Raw genomic sequence first — 26932 nt, 5'->3', positions numbered from 1 at the left:
TGAGTTGAAGCTACAGTGTGGTAAATTTAAAACGAATCGGAGAAAATTTTTCTTCACCCGACGTGTAATTAGACTCTGGAATTCGTTGCCGGAGAACATGGTACGGGCAGTTAGCTTGACGGAGTTTAAAAAGGGGTTAGGTAGATTCCTAAAGGACAAGTCCATAGACCGCTATTAAATGGACTTGGAAAAATTCCGCATTTTTAGGTATAACTTGTCTGGAATGTTTTTACGTTTGGGGAGCGTGCCAGGTGCCCTTGACCTGGATTGGCCACTGTCGGTGACAGGATGCTGGGCTAGATGGACCTTTGGTCTTTCCCAGTATGGCACTACTTATGTACTTATGTACTTATGTACTCTTTCGAGCAGGGACTGTCTCTTCATGTTCAAGTGTACAGCGCCGCGTACGTCTAGTAGCGCTATAGAAATGATAAGTAGTAGTAGTAGTAGAGGCCTGTTTAGAAAGAAAGCTGCCAAGCTCTGAATCTGGAAGTGGGTGACAAGAGCCAGCTGTGGACCAGAAAGACAAAACAACCCTTTCTGTGATGGTCCCTGCAACAAGTGATGTCATAACGACAGCAGCTTCCCTTACAAATGGCCGTCAGTCTGCATCCTGTTAGTGGCGCTGAGACACACACCGACAGATCTTCTGTGGTTGTTTAGAAACTCAGCTGTGTTCCAGACGGCATAACCTACATTGTAGGGAGGGACCCAGTAGAAAACACGTGTAACCCTCCATCGATTCAGGGCTTCAACTCAACAAATGGAAACCCAGGGCCCGTGAGCAAGTGAGACACAAGGATGCGATTGGCATAACTCTTCCTAGATTTAGCGCTTAACCTCAAGAACTGGAATCCCAATGACCATAAGCAAGTGAGTCAAAGGGATGAGCTCCACTGTCAGGATTGTATTCATTACTAATCTCAAGACGTGCATTTCATTTGTAAGCTGCTGCTTCCACCTCAACATTTTAGTGTAAGGGTGGGTTTCTGCCAGGTACTTGTGACCTGGCTTGGCCACTGTTTGGAAAACAAGATACTGGGCTAGATGGACCATTGGTCTGACCCACTATGGCTACTCTTATGTTCTTATGCTTGAGATTCTACATGGAATCTTGCTACTCTTTGAAATTCTGCATGGAATCTTGTTATTCTTTAGAATTCTAGAATCTTGCTACTCTTTGGGGTTCTACATGGAATGTTGCTACTATTTGAGTTTCTGCCAGGTACTTGTGACCTGGCTTGGCCACTGTTTGGAAAACAAGATACTGGGCTAGATGGACCATTGGTCTGACCCACTATGGCTACTCTTATGTTCTTATGCTTGAGATTCTACATGGAATCTTGCTACTCTTTGAGATTCTACATGGAATCTTGTTATTCTTTAGAATTCTAGAATCTTGCTACTCTTTGGGGTTCTACATGGAATGTTGCTACTATTTGAGTTTCTGCCAGGTACTTGTGACCTGGCTTGGCCACTGTTTGGAAAACAAGATACTGGGCTAGATGGACCATTGGTCTGACCCAGTGTGGCTATTCTTACGAACCAGTGAAACAGGGAGACTGGACAGGACAATTACTCAGCAAAGAGATACAAGTCAGAGCAGTGTGCCAGCACTCTCAAAAGATGTCATGAGGAAAAGAAGATCAATTTCTTCCTTTTCATCATCTTAGAATGTTTATTCCCTAACCAGAAAAACGTAGTTTTCGTGATGAGACCCAGGTCTCTACCAGATTGAAAGTGGGAACGTTAGGGATTAACAAGCTTTTGCAATCAACATAAATGCAATAAGAAAGGTGTGTCTGTTTTTATCTTTTCTAATGTATATGTTGATTTGTGGCGGAATAGAAATTTTTAAATAAATAAATAAATAAATGTTGTAGAACTTAGAATCCATACAGAGGTCAATAGTCAAAGTGATTTAACTGGCCAGAAAGGGCTCCCGGCCGGTAAATCGCTTGTGTCGGGTTATCTGCTGATATTCAGCGGCAATTAACTGGTTAGTGCTGCTGAACATCACCACAGCTGGCTATTTTGCGAGTGGTGCAGGGCCGCAGTCGGCACCTTAAGGGGTTAAGTGCCAAAAGTCAGTCCTATCTTTGTGCAGTGTCGCTTAGGTGGTTAAATGCTGAATATTCACTTAACTGTTTAAAAGATAATCGCTCACATAAACCCCGATATTCAATGCCAGTGCCAGAACACAGCCTGTCATTGGATATCTGGGAACAACACCAGTGACGGCTAAAAAACCGCCCATCATCGCTGCCAAATATCTATCCCATAGCATCCAGATCACAGCAGAAGAGAAGCTGAGACCTAGCTGTAGTTGGTTTTACCTGGTGATGTGAGTAAGTAGAAATTTTTGCAGCTCGGCATTGGAAACAATGGCTAAAGCCCCGTTTCCTTGGTTCTGGCAGTGCTGCTGTGCCTCAGACCAATCAGCTTTATCCAAGATCAGTTGGTAACAATGTCCATTTCCAGGAAAGACCAATCCATCCACGGGACACAGTGGAGAAACTAAAAAGACAAGTGGAAATACGATCACTTGGCCAAAGCCATCTTCGACTGTCTACAGAGAATCCTAAAGTGGCCACAAGCTCTAGTGTCTAAGTTTCCTGGGATTAGAGGGAACACAGCCAGCAGAATCACATTATCATCACAGTGGAGGGGCATTTTCGAACGGGGACGCCCATCCCTGAGGACGTCCCCGCGAAGGGACGGGGCATCCCGTATTATCGAAACAAGATGGGCGTCCATCTTTCATTTCAATAATACGGTCATGGACGCCCAAATCTCAACATTTAGGTCGACCTAAGAGATGGTCGACCTAAATGTTGAGATGGTCGACCTTAGAGATGGACGACCTCGGTTTTCGCTGATAATGGAAACCGAGGACGCCCATCTCAAAAATGACCAAATGCAAGCCTCCTGGTCATGGGGGGAGCCAGCATTCGTAGCGCACTGGTCCCCCTCACATGCCAGGACACCAACCGGGCACCCTAGGGGGCACTGCAGTGGACTTCACAAATTGCTCCCAGGTGCATAGCTCCCTCACCTTTGCTGCTGAGCCCCCCAAACTTCCCCCAAAACCCACTCCACACAACTGCACACCACTACCATAGCCCTAAGGGGTGAAGGGGGGGAACCTACACGTGGGTACAGTGGGTTTCGGGTGGGTTTTGGAGGGTTCACATTTATCACCACAAGTGTAACAGGTAGGGGGGATGGGCCTGGGTCTGCCTGCCTGAAGTGCACTGCACTCACTAAAAACTGCTCCAGGGACCTGCATACTGCTGCGATGGAGCTGGGTATGACATTTGAGGCTGGCATAGAGGCTGGAAAAAAATGTTTTTTAATTTTTGGGGGGGGTCGGAGGGGGTTGGTGACCACTGGGGGAGTAAGGGGAGGTCATCCCCCATTCCCTCCGGTGGACATCTGGTCAATTCGGGCACCTTTTCGAGGCTTGGTCGTGAAAAATATTGGACCAAGTAAAGTCGGCCAAATGCTCGTCAGGGACGCCCTTCTTTTTTCCATTATCGGCCGAGGACGCCCATCTATTAACTTTGGTCATCCCCGCGATGGAAAGCAGTTGAGAACGCCCAAAATTGGCTTTTGATTATGCCGATTTGGGCGACCCTGAGAGAAGAACGCCCATCTCCCGATTTGTGTCAGAAGATGGGCGTCCTTCTCTTTCGATTATGCCGTTGAATCTGTCTGTGTCATTTCTACTGGTTGTTCTTTACAATGGGGAACATTAGAAGGTGAAAAGAACATGATTGTTCAGCACCTCCAGAGCTCTTGCTGCATTCTGAGCTCACAAAGCAGAAACTAAGCCAAGGTGTGACTTGCATTCAAATGCCATCCTCAAAAACAATTTGAAAGAAGTGTGTGAAAATAGCTGATATCTTTTGAGCAACCACTGAAATGCTTTTGGGGTTTATTTATTTTTGCAGAGCAGGGAAAGAAAGCTGCTAAGTGTCAAACTGAAATGTGGTTTTATCCCTTCAAATGATGAACAGTTTGCAATGCAAGGGTATGCTTAGGCTGACAGGAAGACAATGCAGGAATTAAAGGGTGAAGAAGGGCAATGCTTGGGATCTGACATGGGATTGTGGCTGGGGACACGGGGCTTCAGACAAGTGTGAAAAGGTACTAGGGAGAGAGAAGGCCTTATAAGGGTAACCGTGGCAAAGGCTCTAAGCTGAGGTGGGATAGCAAACAGTTTACAACCTTTCCCTCTCAGGATCAAATTTTAAATGATAATGAAATCGTGAGAACCATCACACACACTCATTCCCTCTAAATCGTGGCAGTTTGGAAGCAACGTGAGTTTATACGTCAGGTCCCCCTCTTAAAAAGGCTTTAATATGGGGGCCCTTTTACAAAGCTGTAGCAAAACGTGGCCTTAGCATGTGCTTACGCATGTCTGTCCCACCCCCGCCAGCCAAGGTATTTGCTGCAGCAGTGGGTGAGGAGTGGCAGGGCTCTGGCCCCCTCCCACCGTGAGGTCTGGGTATGCCCCTGGTTTGGACCTGCAAGCCTCAGTCCTATCTTGATAAATGTATCGACATCGCACTACCCAGGAAGCACAATGACTCTCAGTGCCAGCAGAGACTATGTCACTGGCCAGCAGGGGTGGACTGAGGGTGGCCTGGGCCTCCCGCCACCACCCTGGTCCTACCTGAGGGGTCCTGTGGTCTGGTGGCCTCTGCGGGGTGGGGGCCATGTTTTTTCCTGCCCACTACACTGTCGCTACTCCCCCGCCTGACTACGCTGCCATGTTTTCAAAACGGCAGCCGAGACTTCCCGTGGTAGTCTCGCAAGACTTCCACAGGGAGTCTCGGCTGCCATTTTTAAAATAGGGTGGTGCTGGGCAGGAAAGAACGTGTTCCCCCCCACTGAGGCCACTAGATCACCAGCGGTGCGCTGGGCATCTGGCCAGAGCCTCTGGACCCCCTAGAGCCTCTGGGCTCTCGGGCAGTGCCCAGTTGCCCGAATGGTCAGTCTGCCCCTGCTGGCCAGTGCTATTATCAGCGCCAATGTGAGCCCTGCACCCCTCCCCCACACATATGAATAACCAGCAAACCACACAGGATTGTAAAAGAAAACGTCTTTATCCCAACTTCCTCAAGCCAAGCCCATGAGAAACTGCAATGCATTATTTAATCTTATGGATTACCAGGAAAAGCTTCCCCCAGCTCCCTCTTCTTCCTGCCTGACCCCTAAGAAGACATAAGCAGCTCACCTGCTTCTCCCCATTCGGAGGTAATGCGGTAGGTGACTGCCACGTTGGTTCCTCCTCGGCTTCTGAAACTGAGGTTCAGCCTCTCTGCTGTGTTGACTAGAGAAGGACACTGAAGCTCTAATTCATCTGGTAGGCCAAGTATGCTGATTTCAGTCTCTACTAAGGTCATCCTTTCCTCCACAAACAGGATAACACTGGCATTGTAATAGCCAGGCAAGGCGTATTTATGTAAAGCTGATTCCTCGGTGTTGTTCTGAACCTGCGTCTCATCACCGAAGTTCCACTGCAAGACGTTGAAGGCGTACGGAGAGCTGATCTGCAGTTCCACCACTTCCAGAAGGCTGTAAGACTCCTTGAGATCCATGAAGTACACTGGCAGCTCTACTGGAAAGACCTTGCCAATGACGGTAGGACTGCAGGCCTGTGTCACCGGAGATTCCGTGCACATCTGCAAACAGCTGGACGATGAATTGCTTTCCAGGCTATAGCCACAGAAGCACTGGCCAAGATTATCCAAGCCAAAGTAGGTCCGGTACATGCCGTAGCAGAGGGAGCGGCAGGTCTTCTCGCTGAAGTTCCTCGGGGATGGAGATGAAAAAATGACAACAGAAGCAGCTTCGGTGTCCTTACCAGGCAGGCAGCATACGTACTCTGCTCCTGAATCATACACCAGAAGAGGGAGTTAGATGACTTTCCACCCCTGCATTTTTCACAAAACTAAGGTAAGATACTGATCTTTTCAATGATGAGACCTGGCACAGCAGGAAACCTAATACCCTCCAGCACTGGGAAATTAAATCTGCTTTCTTGCTTACTGATGTCCAGATGATCAAAAGCCCAGTGATGTTCCAAAAATACTGCTGGAACTGTGCGAGACTTTACCTCCCCTATGATCAGAGATAATAGCATGCAAATTTAAGCACGTTATTATCTCTGATCATAGGGTAAAAGTGCGACAGGATTGTGCCTGAGTGCATGCACTTGTTTGACAGATCCAGGCTGTCAAAAGCAGGGGCTGGTGGTCTGTGGGAACACCAGGCCCCCTGAAACAGCAAGGCTCTGGTGGCCTAGCGCCCCCAGGATGCACTAGGCAGGGCTGGGTGCAGCCATTTTCAAGGTGGCGCTGGAAGAGGAGCGAATATACTACTCCGTCCTCCAACACTAAGCATAGGATAAGACACCCCCCAATATTGAGAAAATTGCTTGCATGTGTCAAGGGAAGGGTTGTTTCCATTGAGGTTAGCACCCCCAATAATTTTAAAAAGTTGGCTCCTAAGGTATTGGGGGGAGGGGTAGGGAAGAGGGCCTCTAGACCACCAGGGTGGGGGAGGGGCATTGTTTTCAGCCCACTGGGCCACCACGATCTTTTTTTGGGAGGGTGCAAGGGGAGGTTAGGGGGGCTGGAGATCCACCAGATCTCCAGCCCCCCCGTGAACTTGTGTCAGTGGGGGGTCAGGGGGACTGTAGCCCCTGTGTTGCTGGCTTGAGAAGGGGGGGTCAGGGTTCCTGGGAGGGGCTACTGCAGGGGGGGTTATATTGGGAGAATGGGGGGCCTTTTAGCATGCAAATGCGTGCTGGACAGGGCTCACTATTCCTCCCCAATGGTTTGTTCCCAGCTGGCATAAGGTTTGCCACAGACAGAGAACCAATGTTTGGCACACTGCTCGCTGATCATTGGGGAGGAATATGTTTAGCATGAATTTGCATACTACTTGTGGTCAGAGCCCGCGAGCACGTTGTTTCACACGCTCGGGTGTTCTGATCATGGGGTGGGTAGCTAATAGCCTCTAGTGCCCGCATTTTTGTCTGATCATCGGCCTATTAGCTAGTAGATTTTCATGGAAATGCACAATGTTCATTGTTTGCCCTGTGGAGGCTGGGATATGCCCTACTTACCACAAGTTGTATTAGAGAAGGAAACGTTGAAGAGGGGATGGCCGGACATGGAGGGTGGCTGCTCACACCTGGTCTGTAGAGTCTGGAGAAGGGTGACATTTGCTTCCTCCAACCAGCCTGGGAGCCAGGAAAGTTTACAGTCACAAAGAAATGGATTCAGACTCAGATTTCTGCAAAGGTTGAAAAGAAGAAGTTTAATTACTGACATAAAAACATGAAGGAAAGGTGAAGCGTCAGGTCAGGATTCAGACTGCCAGGCCCAAAGCAGTGCAAGAACCAGAAAAGAGGCAACGCTGAACATGAATCTCAGGACCAGCTCTACGGACCCTACTGGACCAAAATGTCAGTGCGACATGCGGATTGTCTGGAGCAGGCATGGAAGAAGGGAATGTCTCCGTTACCACCAGGTAAAATAAGCATGTAAAACTCATCGACTTACATTTCAGTTAAATTATATAAATTACGAAATATTCCATCTTCTAATGTAGACATCTGGTTGTTACTTAAATCTCTGAAAGACAAATAAAAGAGTCATTCAAGTCGATTGTTGAAATGGTGAATGCATTCAACCCACGTTGTACAAACAAAGCGGAAGGTCACACTGTCTTTAAAAAAAAGCCATATGTGCTTATTGGAATTCGAAAATAATATTCATCACATCTTGATAGATTCTCTCTCTTGTGTGAATATACAAGGAACCAGAAAAATGAAAAAGGAGGGAAAAAAAACCTCACGCAAACGTGAGCAACAAGACAGAAAAGTGAGGCTCAAAATGTTTCCTGGCAAGATGTAGTTGCATCGCAGAGCGGCTCTTTATTTGGGAAGTTACAGCGGTTTTAGCAGCCAGGATTTCAAAATGTTCTCTAAGGCAAGTCTTTTCAAGACATTCCGGCAGATTTGTTTGACCCCTGAGGTAGGCTTTTGTGGCGAAACACAACCGTGTCGGGTCGTTTTATGACTTTTTACCATTAAAACTCTGACATTTTTATATCCTCTTCGAGTCTGACTCACATTTTTGTCTTGTTGCTTTATACAAGGAACCAGGTCATGCTGTTCTTACAAGTACAAAAGGCAACACAGCACTGTAAATACTCACAGCTCCTTCAGGAATGTCAAATGTTCAAACAGCTGGACATCTAGAGACTGTATCTGGTTATTTGAAAGATCCCTAAGGAAATAAGTGAGAGACACCCAGGTCAGTATTCTACAAGGTGAGACCTGTCTCACATAGCAACAGGAAAAACGTCTCATTCTCTGATTCACAACCAGAGGAAGAACCGTTCCCTGAGAGCAAAGACCTTGCCTAGAGATAATTATTCCTATTATGAATTCAATTACATTACTTTAGGACAGGAGATCTCAATCCAACCCTCAGGACACATCCAGCCTGTCAAGGTCTCAAGATACCCACAACGAATCTACATGGAGGTAGTGCGTGCAGGCTGGGTGTGCCCCGAGAATGAGGTTGAGAGCCCCTGATATAGGGGATACGGGCAGGAGCGTAACAAGCGCCAAATGTGCCCTGTTCCAACTTTGGCGATGTCAGCACAAGGGAAGCCAATGGACAGTTTTCCTTGTGCTCTGAGCAGCCACACGACCTGGCTACCAGAAGGATGCCAGTCGAATAGCTGGGATTTGATCATTCTGTTTATAATAGATGTTCCATCAGCAGACACAGAAAATAATCAGACTTATTTTCCTTTTTAATTAACAGATTGTTTAAGACGATTCCCTGGTGGCTTAATAGCAATGTTGTGCACTGCCATAGGGGGTACCTGGGTTTGATTCCTGGCTGCGATCTTCAGTCCTCCAGATCAGAAGATCTCTTATGCCAAGGGTTTGCTCAATATTGAAGGTGCTTAAGGACCCTCAGAGCTGGCTCATATGCTCATTGTCAAGACTCCACTGCATTCAGTGAGGCAAAGTATCTTATAAAAAACAATATCACCCTTGGGATTTACCCTTACTGTGCAGATCACGCTTGCAAGAGAAACCAGCACCACTGTCACATCCCACCCTGCACTTAGGAACAAAAGAATGGGTTTCACATAGACCACGGTGGAAATCTGTTCTCACTTTCCAACTGTACCCCCTCCCTTCCCACATGGCCCCCACCACAATGCACACACAACCAGAGCACAGCTCATATCTCAAGGCCCTGAAGCCTCAGGCCTACAAGAATCCCGACTAGATTCTGAGACATGAGGTGCAACTGGGGTGGGAGGAGATGGGAGGGGAGGGAGAGCAGCAACAGTGGGCCGAAGTCAAAATATGGTTTCACTTTGGCCCAAGCAAAAGCATATTTGTTTCTTGGAGCTAAAACTATAAAAATAAGTGAAAGGGCTAAAGCCAATTATGTTTGAGCAGCACCAGGAGAGGGGTCGTGAGAATGCTACAAAGGTTGGAAGCTCTTCTCATTAAAGGCCCTCAGGGTGTGTGCTGGAGAGAACAGCCCACGGCCAAGTATTACAGAATGCGAGACAATCTCACTATAGCCTCCAAACTTCCAGGCTGGGACCATTCATGACTGTGGGATGAAGGGCCGAAGCCCCTGTAGGATGGGATGTGACACTCACAGATCTCCCTTCGGAGGGGTGATCGGACATATCTCAATCATTCTGTGTGCCCCACAAGTCCAGTACAATGAAACATAGAAATATGATAAAGACCATATGGCCTATCCAGTCTGCCCATCCATGCCATCTACTCTCCCTATCATTCCCTTAGAGATCCTGTGTACTTGTCCCAAGCTTTTCCTGAATTCAGGTAGTTTATATAGATTATAGTATACTAGGAAAAAAGGCCCATTTCTGATATATATGAAACGGGCGCTAGCAAGGTTTTCCTCGGAGTGTGTGTGTTTTACAGAGTGTGTGTGAGAGTGAGTGTGTGATAGAGAGAGAGTGAATGTGTGAGTGTGTGTGACAGAGAGAGTGAGACTGGGTGCGAGAGTGTGTGTGTGAGAATGAGAGTGTGCGCCAGGGGCCCCCCCTCCCTCCCAGTTCCAGGGTGGCCCCGTCCTTCCCAGTTCCAGGGTTTCCCCCCCCTCCCAGTTGCAGGGTCGGCCCTCTCCCCCTCCCTCCCAGTTTCAGGGTCACCCCCCCTCCCTCCCAGTTCCTGGGTCCGTCCGCCCCCCCTTCTAAGTTCCAGGGTCTGCCCCCCCCTCCCTCCCTCTCTCCCTGCCACCCACCCACCCTCCCAGTTCCAGGGTCGTTGCCCCTCCCTCTCTCCCCCCTCTCCAGCCACCCTGCGATGTTTAATAAAACGCACCTGCAACGTTGTGAAGCTGACTCCGTGGCTTCACTGAAGTGAAGGGTTTGTAAGGTTCGTCAGATTCGTCAGTCTGTCAACATCTCTTTTGGCCCCGCCCTCGCGCCTGTGATAGGTCCGCCGCCCTTGACGTAATCACGTTTTGACGCGAGGGCGGGGCCAAGAGAGATGGTGACAGACTGACGAATCTGACAAACCTTACGAACCCTTCACTTCAGTGAAGCCACGGAGTCAGCTTCACAACGTTGGAGGTGCTTTTTATTATAGTACAGATTGGTACTTTAACTAGCTAAGCAGAACTAAGTGGTTTATAATGCTACACACAAATATGGAAAAGGAAAAGGAACGCCATTGTTGTGATAGGAAAGCGCAAAAGTAATACATTCACATCTTGCAGGAAACATACAAATGGATTTGGAGGGAAATCATATACAAGGGAAGGAAGAAAGGAGGAGGGGTAAAAAGTACATCCAGACTATCTTCGCAGGGGGTGATCTGGATAATCATAAATCTGGATAATTGGACATTCCTTTTTGAAAAGGGAATACAGTTTGAGAGTTACATTGTTCAGTATTATTGTTTTGTTTTCAATTATAAATGGGGAAAAATATGAAGCTGTTCGTGATGTTATAACATTTTTTTACAGTATATCAGGCATAATGTGGTAGCTATGATAAAGATATTATGATAAAAAATGGAAATGATAAGGAACAGAAGCAATCCAGATAATTGGACATCCTGATAATTGATATTCTACTGTAATCTTATTTATCCGGAGATCCGAATGCTTGTATAAAGAGATAGGTCTTGAGTTCAGCTTTAGAGGGATAATGGGAGGTCATTCCAAACGTGGGATGCCAAAAAGAAAAAAGTACAGCTTCTTGTAGATTCTAAACGTGCAAATTTTGGATTGTGAAGAATCAATCGATGGTCGTTTATTGAACGCAGAACCTGTGCTGGAGAGTATGGAAATGTTAGACAGGAAAGATAATCAGGAGAGCCGATCCGAAGAGCCTAAAAAGTTAAAATAGCTACCTTATAAGTGATGCGTTGACAAAGTGGTAACCAGTGGAATCGCTTAAGTAATGGAGTGGTACGATAGACTCCTGAGGCAGGCTCTCTGTGGCCGAAACACGGCCCGTGTCGAGTCGATGATACCTGTTATTAATATTTAGAATATATTATTGCACTACACCGTTCGTTTGCTGGACTTTTGTGTCACCTTTGCTGTTTGTACTTCTTCCTCTATGGTCATAACGGTGAGCATGACAAAACAACATGAATTGCAGTGTTTTTCAAGGTTTCCGGTTTCTTTATTGTTGATTGCGGTAGGCCAGCACAGATGATATTACAATAGTCCAGATGAGATGTGAAAAAGGATAATATGAGGACATGCGACTGGTTTTGGTCCAAAAAGTGACGAATAGTTCTTAATCTCCAAAAATTTAGAAAACTAATTTTTACCGAGGATGAAATGTGTGGTTAAAAAAAGATAAGAATGAGTCCAGTATGACTCTGCGGTATTGATAATTTGGAACAGGAATGATGGAAGTTCCGAACAGTTGTTATTGCTCCGGAAAACCAACATGCCATAGCTTTATCTTTGTTAAGCACTAACAGGCACTGTTTTCATCTCTACCACTTCCACCGAGAGGCCGTTCCACGAATTCACCACCCTTTCCATGAAGAAGTATTTCCTCAGGTTACTTCTGAGTCGGAGCTGCCGGCATTTCTGAATACTTCTGGGACAAACCATTCCACAAACATAATTTAGTTCAATGAACCAGTTTGTAAAGTTGCATGATCTGGAAGCCTGAAGCCAAGGTTCTTCAAGAAATGAACTGGATGCAGCTTGACTACCTTATGAATTGAGCATATGCGAAGAGTGCAGACATAGGCGGCTGGAAAGAAGCGGAGACCGCAGCACTGAGGCAGTTCAGGCAGCAGATTTTGTCAGCTGCCGGGGATTGTGCGTCCCCATCAGCCATCCAGCCATTCCATATATACTCTAGCTGTGGAGGGGGCCTAAACTAAAAATGGGGAGGGGATGGCCCAAGCCAAGGTCCCTCCCCTGCTCCCGCCCCCCCATGGCTACACCACTGTCTTACAGGAGAGGATCTGAGCACCCATCAAGCTATTTCCTAGACAGAAGTAATTTGGGTGAAAGTTGCTTCTTCTAGATTTAAAGCTGTTGGTATCTGAACCTTTAGAACATAAGAGTAGCCATACTGGGTCAGACCGAGGATCCATCTAGCCCAGTATCCTGTTTCCAAAAGTGGCCAAGTCTGGTCACAAGTACCTGGCAACCTTAGCAGACCCCTTTTCTCCTCTAAACAGCAAATTATTTTCCCTGCTCTGTGCCGAATGTTCAATGACCATCTCCCCCTCTCCAAAATATTTAACCTCTTCTTGATTATTTTTATTTATTTGTTACATTTGTATCCCACATTTTCCTACCTATTTGCAGGCTCAATGTGGCTTACATAGTACCATAGAGGCGTTCGCCAACTCTGGTAGAGAAACAAATACGGAGTGATGTTGTGGTCGAGTAAGGTTCATGTGTTACAGACACATTGGGGAATCATAGAGAGGAAGAGTTATTTTATGTCCATTACGAGCTTTGGTTTTGTTGTGTTGCAGGGTTCAGGCATTTAAGTTGGGTCGGTAGGGTATGCCTTTTTGAACAAGTTAGTTTTTAGTGATTTCCGGAAGTTTAGGTGGTCGTACGTTGTTTTCACGTCTTTTGGTAGTGCGTTCCACAGTTGTGTGCTTATGTAGGAGGAGAAGCTGGATGCATAAGTTGATTTGTATTTGAGTCCTTTGCAGCTTGGGTAGTGGAGATTTAAGTATGTTCGTGTTGATCCGATTGTGTTTCAGGTGCATTCCGGGGCTTCGCCGTAGATAATTTTATGAACCAGGGTGCAGATTTTGAAAGCAATACGTTCTTTGATTGGGAGCCAGTGCAGTTTTTCTTGGAGGGGTTTGGTGCTTTAGAATCGCGTTTTTCCAAGTATATGCCTGGCTGCCGTGTTTTGAGCGGTCTGAAGTTTCTTTATGATTTGTTCTTTGCATCCCGCATAAATTCCATTGCAGTAGTCTACATGGCTTAGTACCATTGATTGTATCAAGTTGCGAAATGTTTCTCTCGGGAAGAATGGTTTCAAGCGTTTGAGTTTCCACATTGAGTGGAACATTTTCTTAGTTGTAGATTTCACTTGGCTCTCAAGTGTAAGGTTACGGTCGATTGTAACGCCCAGGATTTTCAGGCTGTCTGAGATAGGGAGGGTGTAATCTGGGTTGTTTATATTTGTGGGTTTGTTTGTATTGTGTTGGGATGAGAGGATGAGACAATGTGTTTTTTCTGTGTTGAGTTTTAGTTGAAATGCATTTGCGTTTACCTACTAGTGTTAGTTATCATTTCTATAGCGCTACTAGACATGAGCTGCACTGTACACGAGACACATGTGAAACAGTCCCTGCTCCACAGTAACAATCTTTTTAGACATCAGGACAAATAAAGGATCAGAGAGTTTCATTTATTATGGAACATAGGTATTAAGCAGCTGAATAAGGGTTATTCATGTCAAATAGTTAGTAATTAGCACAAAATTGCTTTCTAGGAAACCTGTAACTGATCATTTCTGTGAGCAAATAATTAGTCATTTCCTCCAAAAAGAAGAGTAAAAATAGTAAATGACGGCAGATAAAGACCTGTACAATCCATCCAGTCTGCCTAACAAGATAAACTCATTTTACATGGTATGCAATACTTTATATGTATACCCGAGTTTGATTTGTCCTTGCCATTCTCAGGGTACAGGCTGTAGAAGTCTGCCCAGCACTCTTCTTGTACTAAAAGTTCTGAAGCTAATGTTGAAGCCCCTTAAAATTTGCAGTCCAGCCCATCCATATCTATTCAGTTACAATCAGGGTGTAGACCATAGAAGTCTGCCCAGCACTGGTTTTGCTTCCCAAATACCGGCGTCGCCACCCAATCTCCACTAAGATTCCACAGAACCATTCCTTCTAAACAGGATTCCTTTGTGTTTATCCCACACATTTGATTTCATTACCGTTTTCACCTCCACCACCTCCCGTGGGAGGGCATTCCACATATCCACTACCCTCTCCGTGAAAAAATACTTCCTAACATTACTCCTGAGTCTGCCCCCCTTCACCCTCAATTCATGTCCTCTAGTTCTACCACTTTCCCATCTCTGAAAAAGGTTAATTTGCAGATTAATACCTTTCAAATATTTGAACGTCTGTATCACGTCACCCCTGTTTCTCCTTTCCTCCAAGGTATACATGTTCAGGTCGGCAAGTATCTCCTTGTACGGTTTGCAACGCAAATCCCATACCATTTTCGTAGCTTTTCTTTGCAGCACTTCCTGTCTTTAATGTGCCCTTGTTCAAGTTCCTGAGAATGTCTGGAGTGGACAACTCTGTGTCTGCAGTCCAGGATTATCTAAAGAAGGGAGGTTAGTATGGCCCCCTGCACCCCAGGGATTCCAGACTCTCCCTTCATATCTGATCTCTCTACCCTTGGCAGGCACTTGGAATTGAAGGGTTCATAGTTGATACCAACTGCAACTTGAACCAGAGGTACCAGAATACGATTGATCAACTTTCCACTTCTTAATGGGAGCAGCATGTAATCATATGTTGCCGGGCATTTAAGCTAAAAGGGGGAGGAGCAGGTGGAAGTCCGTTCATTTGGATTATCACAAGGAAGATAACCATAAAAGCAATGATTTCATTTTTTTAAAAACCTCTTGAGCAGCAGGGTGGCAGATGAGAGGAGGATTGAGTGTTAAGAAACTGGAAAGCTATGATCTGGGTAATAAAAGGCCATGTCTTCAAGCCCTAAAAGTGGAAATGGATATTGTTGCTACTATACAGTAAGACCTATGAAAGGGTTACGGTCATATCAGGCTACATTCTGTTTATGAGGGCTAAAGCTGGCAGAAAAGGGGGAGGAATAGCTCTTTATGCATAAAATAACAAAATATCAAAGCGACAATAACGCAAGGGAATGGAAAATGAGGAAATGTGGTAGGCCGTCTTGGACATAAGTGTGGTCTGCACTAAAGTAATCCCACCACGGAAGCAAGAGGAGCGGACTAGTTCTTATGTTCTGTTTTTAATGTATATGTATGTTCTTAAGCTGATAGACCCCTGACACAGGCATTCGCCAAAACATGGGCCGTATCGGGGTTTTGAATAAATATTGCTTCCTCAACATTTTGGCTCCGCCTAGTGATTCCGTCTGTGGCCAATCACACTTCTTCTTACTCCATGACTTTTGAGTTGGTTCTTCCCTTTGAGTCGTTTGCTAGTTATTAGAGCAGTTGGCTGCAAACCAGGGAAGATAAAGAGTTCAAATCCCACTGCAGCTGCTTGTGACCTTGGGCAGGTCATTAACCCTCCAGTGCCTCATGTACAAATTAGACTGTGACCCTCCAGGAACAGGGAAACACCTGTTGTACCTTAATGAAACTCACCTTGAGCCACTGCTTAAGAGACATGAGCTAAATCCAAACAAAACAGCTCAGAAAATCTGCTCACCAATGTGTTGTACTTATCCAGTCAAAAAATGTTGGTTTATTACATAATGGAACAGTCATAAATTCTGGTTTATTATTTGTAACCCGCTGTGACAGACATAAAACTCATAAATATGAAATGTTCTCCTTGACTCAAGATTTTTAATCATAGGTGCCATAAATAACTCAAAATATTACTGCATGGTTTAATTTTTTTCTGAGACTATCGATAGTGAATTGATGTGCGCTTGGTCAGATTTTAAAGTCTGTCCTTTTGGACATTTTTATCTACAAGTACAGATTTTCTGAACAAGTTAATGAACATTGAGCAGCTACAGCCTGACACCCTCCTTATCACAGATCCTCCATGCAAATGACACAGCAGCATGTTACAAACTCCTGGGACAACTTCTCTGGACCGTTATTGCAAAACTAACTGAATTCATCCTAACCCATAACTACTTCAGTTTCAATAACGACATCCATTTCAAGATTACGAGAACTGCTATTGGCAGGGGCCTCAGGCAGCACTCATCAGAAGTGGCACCTCGGAGAGACGGCGTCTCCCCCTTCATGGCATTTTAGCTCACGGTGATGTTCCAAACCCGACAGTGGCAGCGATTTCCTGCCACCGCCGGCACCCGCCTCTTCCCTTTACTGAGGCCGCCTCTCTGATGTAACTTCCTGTTTTGGCAGAGGCTCAGACAGCAGCAATAAAGAGGTGGGTGGCAGGGCAGAATGTGGGAATCGCTGCCGGGTTTGGAACGTCACCATGAGGTAAAATGCCGCAAGGGGGGGGGGGGCGGCATGCCAACTGTGCCTCAGGTGGCATCTAGCCTTGGGCCGGCCCTGACTATTGGCATCACAGTACACCAACCTTTTTATGTCAGAAATAGAAAAAAACATCTCCTATCCTTTCCTCTCCTTTAGAGATCCTTTGTACTTATCCCAAGCTTTCTTGAATTCAGTTATAGTCCATCTCCTCCTCCGACACACATTCACCAACCTTTCCTTGAAGGATTATTTCCTCAGGTTACTCACATATCATGTTTATTTGATATGCCACAAATAAAAAATATATATATCTTAAGCGGTTTACATAGCAAATTAGGATCAGAAAAAGAAGAACAAACAGAGATCTAACACACGTGGTTAAGTAAAATTAATTTCAGAGGAGTTATCCCTAAGTCTATTCCCTTTAATTTTCATCCTATTAATAGTTAATATATGGGTTATAAATACCTCCTGTGCATTTATGCCGGGTAGGTATTTAAATGTCTCTATCTTATCTCCCCTCTCCCGCCTTTCTTCAAAGGATACAAAAAGCAACAGTCAAAGTAGAAGGATGCTTGGGTGCATAAAGAGAGGCATGACCAGCAGGAAAAAGGAGGTGATAGTGCCATTGTATAAGTCTCTGGTGAGGCCTCATTTGGAGTACTGCGTGCGGTTCTGGAGACTGCACCTATGGAAAGATATAAACAGGATGGAGTTGGTCCAGAGGGCGGCTATGAAATTAGTAAGCGGTCTTGAATCCAAAAATTATAGGGACAGGCTTATGAACCTCAACATGTATATGCTGGAAGAGAGGAGGGAGAGAGGAGACATGATAGAAACGTTTAAATATCTCAAGGGCATTTATGTACAGGAAGAGAGCCTTTTTCAAATGAAGGAGAGCTCTGGAATGAGGGGGCATATGACAAAGTTAAGAGGGAATAGGCTTAGGAGTAACCTAAGGAAGTATTATTTCACAGAAAGGGTGGTGGAGGCGTGTAATGGCATCCCGGTGGAGGTAGTGGAGTCGAGGACTGCTCCAGAATTTAAAAAGGCATGGGATAAGCATGTGGGATCACTTAGGAACAGGTAGAATTGGGGGTTACAGAGGATGGGCAGACTGGATGGGTCATGTGGCCTTTATCTGCCGTCATGCTTCTATGTTTCTATGATACAGATTGAGATCTTAAGTCTGTCCCCATACGCTTTACGAAGACCACTGACCATTTTAGTAGTCGCCCTCTAGACTGACTCCATCCTGATAATATATTTTTGAAGGTGCAGCTCCAGAATTGTATACAATATTCTAAGGGGACCTTTGACAAAGCCGTGATAGCGTTTTTAGCTCTCGAAAAAAATCAGCTGAGACACCCATCGGAATATAATGGGCGTCTCAGCGTTTACCACCAGTTGATTTTTACCACAAGCTAAAAACGCTAGCATGGCTTTGTAAAAGGTCCCCTAAATGAGGTCTCACCAGAGTCTTATACAGGGAATCACACCTCCTTTTTCCTACTGGTCATTCCTTTCCCTATGCTTTCAAGCATCCTTCTAGCTTTCGCCATCACCTTTCCTACCTGTTTGTCCACCTTGAGATAATCACATAGGATCACACCAAAGTCCTGCTCCTCTTTCATAAACAAAAGTTCTTCACGTCTTAATCTATACTGTGGCGAAATGGTGAATTTTCCAGCATATGAATTACAAGAATATTTCATAAAGTGTATTTCTCTAGTTTGGCCAGCAGGTGGTGTATGTTTATGTTTAAAGCTGTTACAGAGAAATGACTGTTCCTTCTTTAGTTTTAACACAGAGAGGAAGATAACCTGCAGTGATGTGGCCAGCAACTTTTACAAAATGTTGTTCTGGGCTCTGATTGGCCCAGGAGCTCAAATTCAGCTAGAATGTACTAGCTTTTTCTCCAGTCTTAGCCAGGGAGATCTCTTTGCTGAGGCCCTGTGAACAGTTATATTTGATAACTTGTGAGCAGCTATATGTCTTGAACTCCCCAGGTACTATTTAGATAGTAAACAAATGTTTAGATAGTGTTATAACTGATCCATATTTCAGTTACCTGTTATTGTTTGCTGAATGCACCTTTTCTGTTCATTGTTCTAATTCTTCATGACAACAAACATTTTTGTTTATTGCCTCTGCTTGTCTGGACTGACTAAGAAACCTGGTGGTTTGTGTGTTGGGTCTGTGGGTGCTTTCTAGGAACTCTGGGACCACTGGGAGTGTGGCCACAGTAACCTAGGAATCACTGGGGACAATTTGAAAGCAGGAGACTAGCCCAGAGGCAGTTGGGACCCAGTCGGTGGGAGGAGGGTGCTGGAGATAGACTCTCTAAGAGACTTCAGGGTTAGCCCCAGGTGGGTGCTAGGCATTTCGTGACATATACTGTTCCCTCGGGATTTTGCAGCCCAAATGTATGACACTGCATTTTTTAGCATTAAATTCTAGCTGCCAAATTAAGGACCATGTTATCCACACCATCAGGGGTGTCTATCCTATTGCAGATTTTGCCATCTTCCACAAAGAGGCAAACCTTATCTGACAGCCCTTTGGCAGTATTGCTTACAAAAATGTTTAAAAAAACCAGACGAATCAAACCCTGCAACACACCACTGGTAACATCCCTTTCCTCAGACTGAAATCCATTTACCACTACCCTCTGTCACCTTCCACTCAACCAGTTCCTAACTCAGTCACTTTAGAGCAATACCTATGTGTGCCTCGGGGCTGGTGCAAAAATGACAGGGAAATACATTTTTTTAATATGTGTGTATTCTGTCATTCACTATCAGCTGTTTCTTAGACTGCACAGCCCAGACACTCATGCGAGAGATCTGGCTCACGCTTCAGAACAAAGGTCTTTTTTAAGACCACTACAATACAGACTGTATTTTATAACATTGCTAATTCTGGATCATCATTATCGTTCTCAAGTATTTAGACTCCTGATGTAGGCCCTTTGGCCGAAACACAACGTTGTGTTGAGTCAATATACTGATTAATAAAGTTTGGTTCATCTTCACTCTGGAACTCCCGGTTTTTTTACCCACTGTTTTGTTATATTGCAGAATGGAAAATACATATTTTCAGTCTGCCCAACTCCAACACATGCCACATTAATTTAGTGTCCAATGTTCCCATCAATCTGTTCCCATATGGCTTATTAAGGGAACACTGGACACTAAAAGGTTAAAATCTCTGCATCTCACTCCATCTCTCTGTAAATAGCTATGATCTGAAAGCATCGCTTACATATGTGTGCAATCTACACCTGTAAATGGTGATACGTACACATGGAGAGGCTTAGAGAACAGATCAACTAGCTCACCTTATGATTAAATAAATAAGATTTATAACGTGCTACCAGCCATAAGGAGTATAAAACAGATACGAAATGAACAGCAAAGACAAGACACACAGAACCTCAACCCTGAGTTCTTTCTCTTCTGCCAATTGCTTTCAGTACGTTCACTTTTTGATTTCTCTCTTTAATCCTATCTCTGTTTATGACGAGGTTGGATTTTTGTAACATTATTTACTTAGGGATTTCGAAATTCAGACCTCACAAAACACGGCTATTCGTCTATTATACCATCTACAGAAGTTTGATCACATTACATCTGTCTTAGAGGATCATCATTGGTTACCGGTTGTGTTCCGTGTCTGGTTTAAAACATTGCGCCTGGCTTTTAAGGCTTTCCATCAAGGTACTCAAGGTTATCTGTCCACTCTGACGGTTCCTACAATTACTACTAATCATTTCTTTAGCGCTACTAGATGTACGCAGCGCTGTACACATTATATGCAGGTACTTTCTCTGTCCCTAGAGGGCAGCACTGTACACATTATATGCAGGTACTTTCTCTGTCCCTAGAGGGCAGCGCTGTACACATTATATGCAGGTACTTTCTCTGTCCCTAGAGGGCAGCACTGTACACATTATATGCAGGTACTTTCTCTGTCCCTAGAGGGCAGCACTGTACACATTATACGCAGGTACTTTCTCTGTCCCTAGAGGGCTCACAATCTACGTTTTTATACCTGGGGCAATGGAGGGTTAAGCGACTTGGCCAAGGTCACAAGGATCTGTAGTGGGAATCGAACCCAGGTCACCAGGATCAAGGCTCCCTGTACTAACCATTAACTCTACTCCCCAGTGCAGGTCTTGCACTCCATTAATGATGACCAAATGATGGTACCAGGGCCACACTTGGAACAAATGGAGACAACCCGTCATGCTGCCCCCTCCCCCCAGACACTTATGAAATTCGATACCTGCACTGAATTGGTCTTAAAGCAATTAAAATTGCTGCTCTAAGCATGGCTATTCCAACAGACCTATAATAGTGGCAATAGTGCAGTATCACCGTGTAATCTCAAGTGTATGGGGCACTTTACTATACATTTTGTACTTCTTTCCTCACACTTTTATTATTATTATTTGTTAACCGCTTTGCCCTGTCTGTCAGTTAAAGCTGAATATCAACTTTTGAATAAATAAATAAAAGACTCACAGTTAAAGCAACGAGACCATGATGGGAAGAACTGAACCAGGTGGGCTACAGGTGGACTTGACTGAGGAAGTAGCAGCTGTCATTGAGACAAGCTGCAAGGAACGAACCTCCTTTACAGTCCAAACCCGAAGCCATGTGTGGAAAGAATTCGTTTCCAGAGAATGAATCTCACAGAGTGAAGAAAACATAATAAGAACTGACAGGAATTAAAATCTGATGTAGCAAAAAGTCCAAGGTGTCAGAACAGTTCAAGTGGCCAATCTCCTTCTGCTTCTGGTACCGCGATGAAATCTTCCTTCATAAGTACATAAGTAATGCCACACTGGGAAAAGATCAAGGGTCCATCGAGCCCAGCATCCTGTCCACGACAGCGGCCAATCCAGGCCAAGGGCACCTGGCGAGCTTCCCAAACGTACAAACATTCTATACAATCAAGCCATTGTGACATCACTAATGAGGTTGGCTCTTATTGGTGGAATGAGCCACTATGACATCACAATAGGTTAAATCACTGCTCTATGTAATAAAAGTGAGCCAAGTAGAGTACATAAGTACATAAGTAATGCCACACTGGGAAAAGACCAAGGGTCCATCGAGCCCAGCATCCTGTCCACGACAGCGGCCAATCCAGGCCAAGGGCACCTGGCGAGCTTCCCAAACGTACAAACATTCTATACAATCAAGCCATTGTGACATCACTAATGAGGTTGGCTCTTATTGGTGGAATGAACCACTATGACATCACAATAGGTTAAATCACTGCTCTATGTAATAAAAGTGAGCCAAGTTGAGGACATAAGTACATAAGTAATGCCACACTGGGAAAAGATCAAGGGTCCATCGAGCCCAGCATCCTGTCCACGACAGCGGCCAATCCAGGTCAAGGGCACCTGGCAAGCTTCCCAAACGTACAAACATTCTATAATGAACAAATTAAATATTAAAACAGAACACTCCAAGTGGGAGTTAATCAAATACGATGGTACCTCTTTAGGGGTGCACAACCCACTGGGCATCAGGCACCATGCTGGCAAGTCTTTTCACATCACTGGGCAGGGGGAAAGAGAGAGGATCAGGGAGGATAATGATGCTGGGCAGAGGGTTGGGGAGGGGTACAAAGAAAAGGGGATGCTGGGTAGAAGGAGAGAACAAAAATCAGGGATGCCGTCACTAGCAAAGGAGGGAGCACTGTGAGTGCAGGTGACACCACCAAAGAAGGAGAAGAACGGCCATTTCAGTTTATGTCAGCTGAGCTCTGGTCCTCATCTGATGGCGACAACCTACTTCTGTGCTACAAGGGTGTTTTAGCAGGATTGGGTCTAGGCTAAGTGGAACCTGTGCAAAATTTTATTTCCCTCACTCTTGATGTATATATACACACAGGGCCGCTGAGAGGGGGGGACAGGGGGGACAAAATTCCCCGGGCCCGGGCCTCCCGGGGGGGGGGGGGGATGGGCCGGCGCCATTGCTGCAGTCCGGCCCGCCCTCCGTCGCTCCCTGGCATTGAACTTAAGCGCCTCACCTTTGAAAGTGCAGCAAGCAGCCGCAGACCACTCTTTCCTTCCGTGTCCCGCCCTCGCCTGACGTAACTTCCGCGAGGGCGGGACACGGAAGGAAGGAGTGGTCTGCCGCTGCTTGTTGCTGCGCTTTTGAAGGTGAGGCGGTTAAGGTCAGTGCAGACAGCCCGGGGGTGGAGAGAGGGCCCAGTGGCGGGTGGAGGGGGGGGGGCGGCCTTGTCCCGGGCCTGGCCCAGTCTCTCGGCGGCCCTGTATACACACACAGTACACTCTGCTTATCTGCATAGCCTCTGGACCATGGTATGCTCATGCACTTAGATGGAGTACACAGTTAACAGACGTGCAAGTTATATAAATGTGACATTATGCGATATTCAGCAGGGTAAATCTGTCTGAATTCTCACTGCTATTCCCTAAAAGGCCATGTGGTGTCAGTGTTCTCACTGCTGGCTGTGGTACTAAGAAGAGATCAGCCAGACAATAGGAGAGAGGTGCCTACGGGTTATTCCAGCACTGAGGCCCAATCTAACTGCGGCCTTTTGCTGAACTCTGTACATCCTGCATCTGCTAGAAATGGCTTCAGCTAGTCTAAGGAAGGTTCCTATACAGGAAATCTCTGGAACTGACAGTTTAGAAGGTGCCAGAACTACTACTACTAAACATTTCTAGAGCGCTACTAGGGTTACGCAGCGCTGTACAGTTTAACAAAAAAGGACAGTCCCTGCTCAAAGGAGCTTACAATCTAAAGGACGAAATGTCAAGTTGGGACAGTCTAGATTTCCTGAGTAGAGGTATAGTGGTTAGGTGCCAAAGGCGACATTGAAGAGGTGGGCTTTAAGCAAGGATTTGAAGATGGGCAGGGAGGGGGCCTGGCGTATGGGCTCAGGGAGTTTATTCCAAGCATGGGGTGAGGCGAGGCAGAAAGGGCGGAGCATGGAGTTGGCGGTGGTGGAGAAGGGTACTGAAAGGAGGGATTTGTCCTGAGAGCGGAGGTTACGGGTAGGAACGTAAGGGGAGATGAGGGTACAGAGGTAGTAAGGGGCTGCAGATTGAGTGCATTTGTAGGTTAGTAGGAGAAGCTTGAACTGTATGCGGTACCTGATCGGAAGCCAGTAAAGTGACTTGAGGAGAGGGGTGATGTGAGTATATCGGTCCAGGCGGAAGATAAGACGTGCAGCAGAGTTCTGAATGGACTGAAGGGGGGATAGATGGCTAAGTGGGAGGCCAGTGAGGAGTAGGTTGCAGAAGTTGGTAGAAGCCTGGGAGGGTCTTGCCATATTCACAGAGAAGGCGCTAGTGGCAGTACAACACCCCACTCTGAGTAGTTAAGCCCACTCCCTGCTGTCCCACTTAGTCTTAGGTCCATCTCCCGCCTCTGACCTTGCAACGAGAGGGATGTCCCTTCACATATGACTGAAGCAGCAGCATAACCAAAAGAATCAACCGGTTCATACCATCACAGGTTGGCCATTAAAGGCACTCGCTAGAGGAACAAAGACTCAGGAAGGATCAGGGGCAAGAAACAGAACTTGTTTTACTGGACAGGAATGGGGGACTTGTCCACTCCTACTAAATCCTAAAAGAAAGGAGGAGAAGGTCAGTTTGTGCTTCTGTTACAAAGACCAGGTGCCCTTTTCCATCTATAGAGGGTTGAAGGGTTTAACAATCTACCATTTATTACCATCTTGTCTACTGGAGCCTCCTGCCAACAACTGGAGGTTGGGAAAACTGTAAGTGAATAATAACTGAGCACTGACATCTGTCAGTATGAACAGCAGATAATCCAAATCATGTGCTTGAAAGACCCTCACCAATCTGGTGAGTAGGCTTTACCATCTAAGGGAATTAAAGTAACTATTAATTGCATTTTCATCTATGTCTGGAGAGAAGAGGAAAGAAAGAATAGTTACTACTTGATCAGTAAAGATAAAGTGTTTTGTACCTAAATAAGGACAGTAAAGTTTGGATCAGGTACTTGTGACCTGGATTGGCCACTGTTGGAATCAGGATACTGGACTTGATGGACCTTTGGTCTGTCCCAGTATGGCAACACTTATGTACTCATGTGCTTGGGATTCTGAATGGAATCTTGCTACTCTTTGGGGTTCTAAATGGAATGTGGTTACACTTTGAAGTTCTGCATGGAATCTTGTTATTCTTTAGAATTCTAGAATCTTGCTACTCTTTGGGGTTCTACATGGAATGTTGCTACTGTTTGGGTTTCTGCATGGAATCTTGGTTCTCTTTGAGGTTCTGGAATGTTGCTACTCTTTGGGTTTCTGCCAGGTATTTGTGACCTGGATTGGCCACTGTTGGAAACAGGATACTGGACTTGATGGATCTTTGGTCTGTCCCAGTATGGCAACACTTGCTACTCTTTGGGGTTCTAAATGGAATGTGGTTACACTTTGAAGTTCTGCATGGAATCTTGTTATTATTTAGAATTCTAGAATCTTGCTACTCTTTGGGGTTCTACATGGAATGTTGCTACTGTTTGGGTTTCTGCATGGAATCTTGGTTCTCTTTGAGGTTCTGCAATGTTGCTACTCTTTGAGTTTCTGCCAGGTATTTGTGACCCGGATTGGCCACTGTTGGAAACAGGATACTGGACTTGATGGACCTTTGGTCTGTCCCAGTATGGCAACAATTACGTACTTGGGATTCTGAATGGAATCTTGCTACTCTTTGGGGTTCTACATGGAATGTTGCTATTGTTTGGGTTTCTGCCAGGTATTTGTGACCTGGATTGGTCACTGTTGGAAACAGGATACTGGACTTGATGGACCTTTGGTCTGTCCCAGTATGGCAACACTTACGTACTTGGGATTCTGAATGGAATCTTGCTACTCTTTGGGGTTCTAAATGGAATGTTGCTACACTTTGAAATTCTACATGGAATCTTGTTATTCTTTAGAATTCTAGAATCTTGCTACTCTTTGGGGTTCTACATGGAATGTTGCTACTGTTTGGTTTTCTGCATGGAATCTTGGTTCTCTTTGAGGTTCTGGAGTGTTGCTACTCTTTGGGTTTCTGCCAGGTATTTGTGACCTGGATTGGCCACTGTTGGAAACAGGATACTGGACTTGATGGACCTTTGGTCTGTCCTAGTATGGCAACACTTATGTTCTTATGACAGAAAGACTGTGTGTGGAGAGAATTATTGAGTAAAAGTCTTGCTGCTGCCTCTCCGGATAAATCCAGGTCCAGCACCTAGTCCCAAACCAACACATTTGATGTGTGCCCCTTCCACCCAGCTCCCCAGGCTTACACCAGGCAGCCATCTAGGTGTGCAGACAAGGGGGTTACACAAACAGTAAATCACAGGCAGCTGATGTTTTAATCACGTGTACCACCAAGCATACGCCATGCACTTAACCAGTGTGGGTTCACATGCTACAATGCATACGTGGAGGGACATTTTTGAAAGAACGACCAAGTCAGAATTGCAATGTCCAGCTCTTAATGTCCAAAAAAATTCAGTTCGTCTCACAGCCATTTTCGAACAAGAAAAACATTTGGGTTTTGTATTAGCCGGTGGTGGGAGGCAGGGCTGGTGGTTGGGAGGCGGGGATAGTGCTGGGCAGACTTATACGGTCTATGCCAGAGCCGGTGGTGGGAGGCGGGGCTGGTGGTTGGGAGGCGGGGATAGTGCTGGGCAGACTTATACGGTCTGTGCCAGAGCCGGTGGTGGGAGGCGGGGCTGGTGGTTGGGAGGCGGGGATAGTGCTGGGCAGACTTATACGGTCTGTGCCAGAGTCGGTGGTGGGAGGCGGGGCTGGTGGTTGGGAGGCGGGGATAGTGCTGGGCAGACTTATACGGTCTGTGCCAGAGCCGGTGGTGGGAGGCGGGGCTGGTGGTTGGGAGGCGGGGATAGTGCTGGCCAGACTTATACGGTCTGTGCACTGAAAAAGACAGGTACAAATCAAGGTAAGGTATACACAAAAAATGGCACATGTGAGTTTATCTTGTTGGGCAGACTGGATGGACCGTGCAGGTCTTTTTCTGCCGTCATCTACTATGTTACGTGAAACTGTCCAAAATGAACAGCCATTTTACAAACGAAACCATCCAAATTATGAAGACCAAAAAAACAGGGACGAGGACATGTGTCTGTCAGCATTTGTACAAAACAGCCACACAGACATCCCTGCAGAGCAG

General features: G+C 45.7%; 1 protein-coding gene across 1 annotated transcript in view; it reads right to left on the bottom strand.

Moving 5' to 3' along the window:
• The window catches only part of PKD1 (polycystin 1, transient receptor potential channel interacting), a 202088-nt gene that overhangs the window by 126204 nt on the left and 48952 nt on the right, over nucleotides 1–26932 (bottom strand). The window contains 5 exon segments of the mRNA XM_030212056.1: nucleotides 2337–2517; nucleotides 5246–5902; nucleotides 7142–7311; nucleotides 7581–7652; nucleotides 8238–8309. Of these exon segments, the coding sequence (XP_030067916.1) occupies nucleotides 2337–2517; nucleotides 5246–5902; nucleotides 7142–7311; nucleotides 7581–7652; nucleotides 8238–8309 (1152 nt within the window).

The sequence above is a fragment of the Microcaecilia unicolor genome, chromosome 8 (genome assembly GCF_901765095.1).
Source record: "Microcaecilia unicolor chromosome 8, aMicUni1.1, whole genome shotgun sequence".
In the NCBI taxonomy this organism is placed as follows: Eukaryota; Metazoa; Chordata; class Amphibia; order Gymnophiona; family Siphonopidae; genus Microcaecilia; species Microcaecilia unicolor.
The sequence above is the reverse complement of the archived record's forward strand: the minus strand, read 5'-3'. Positions and strand labels throughout refer to the sequence as shown.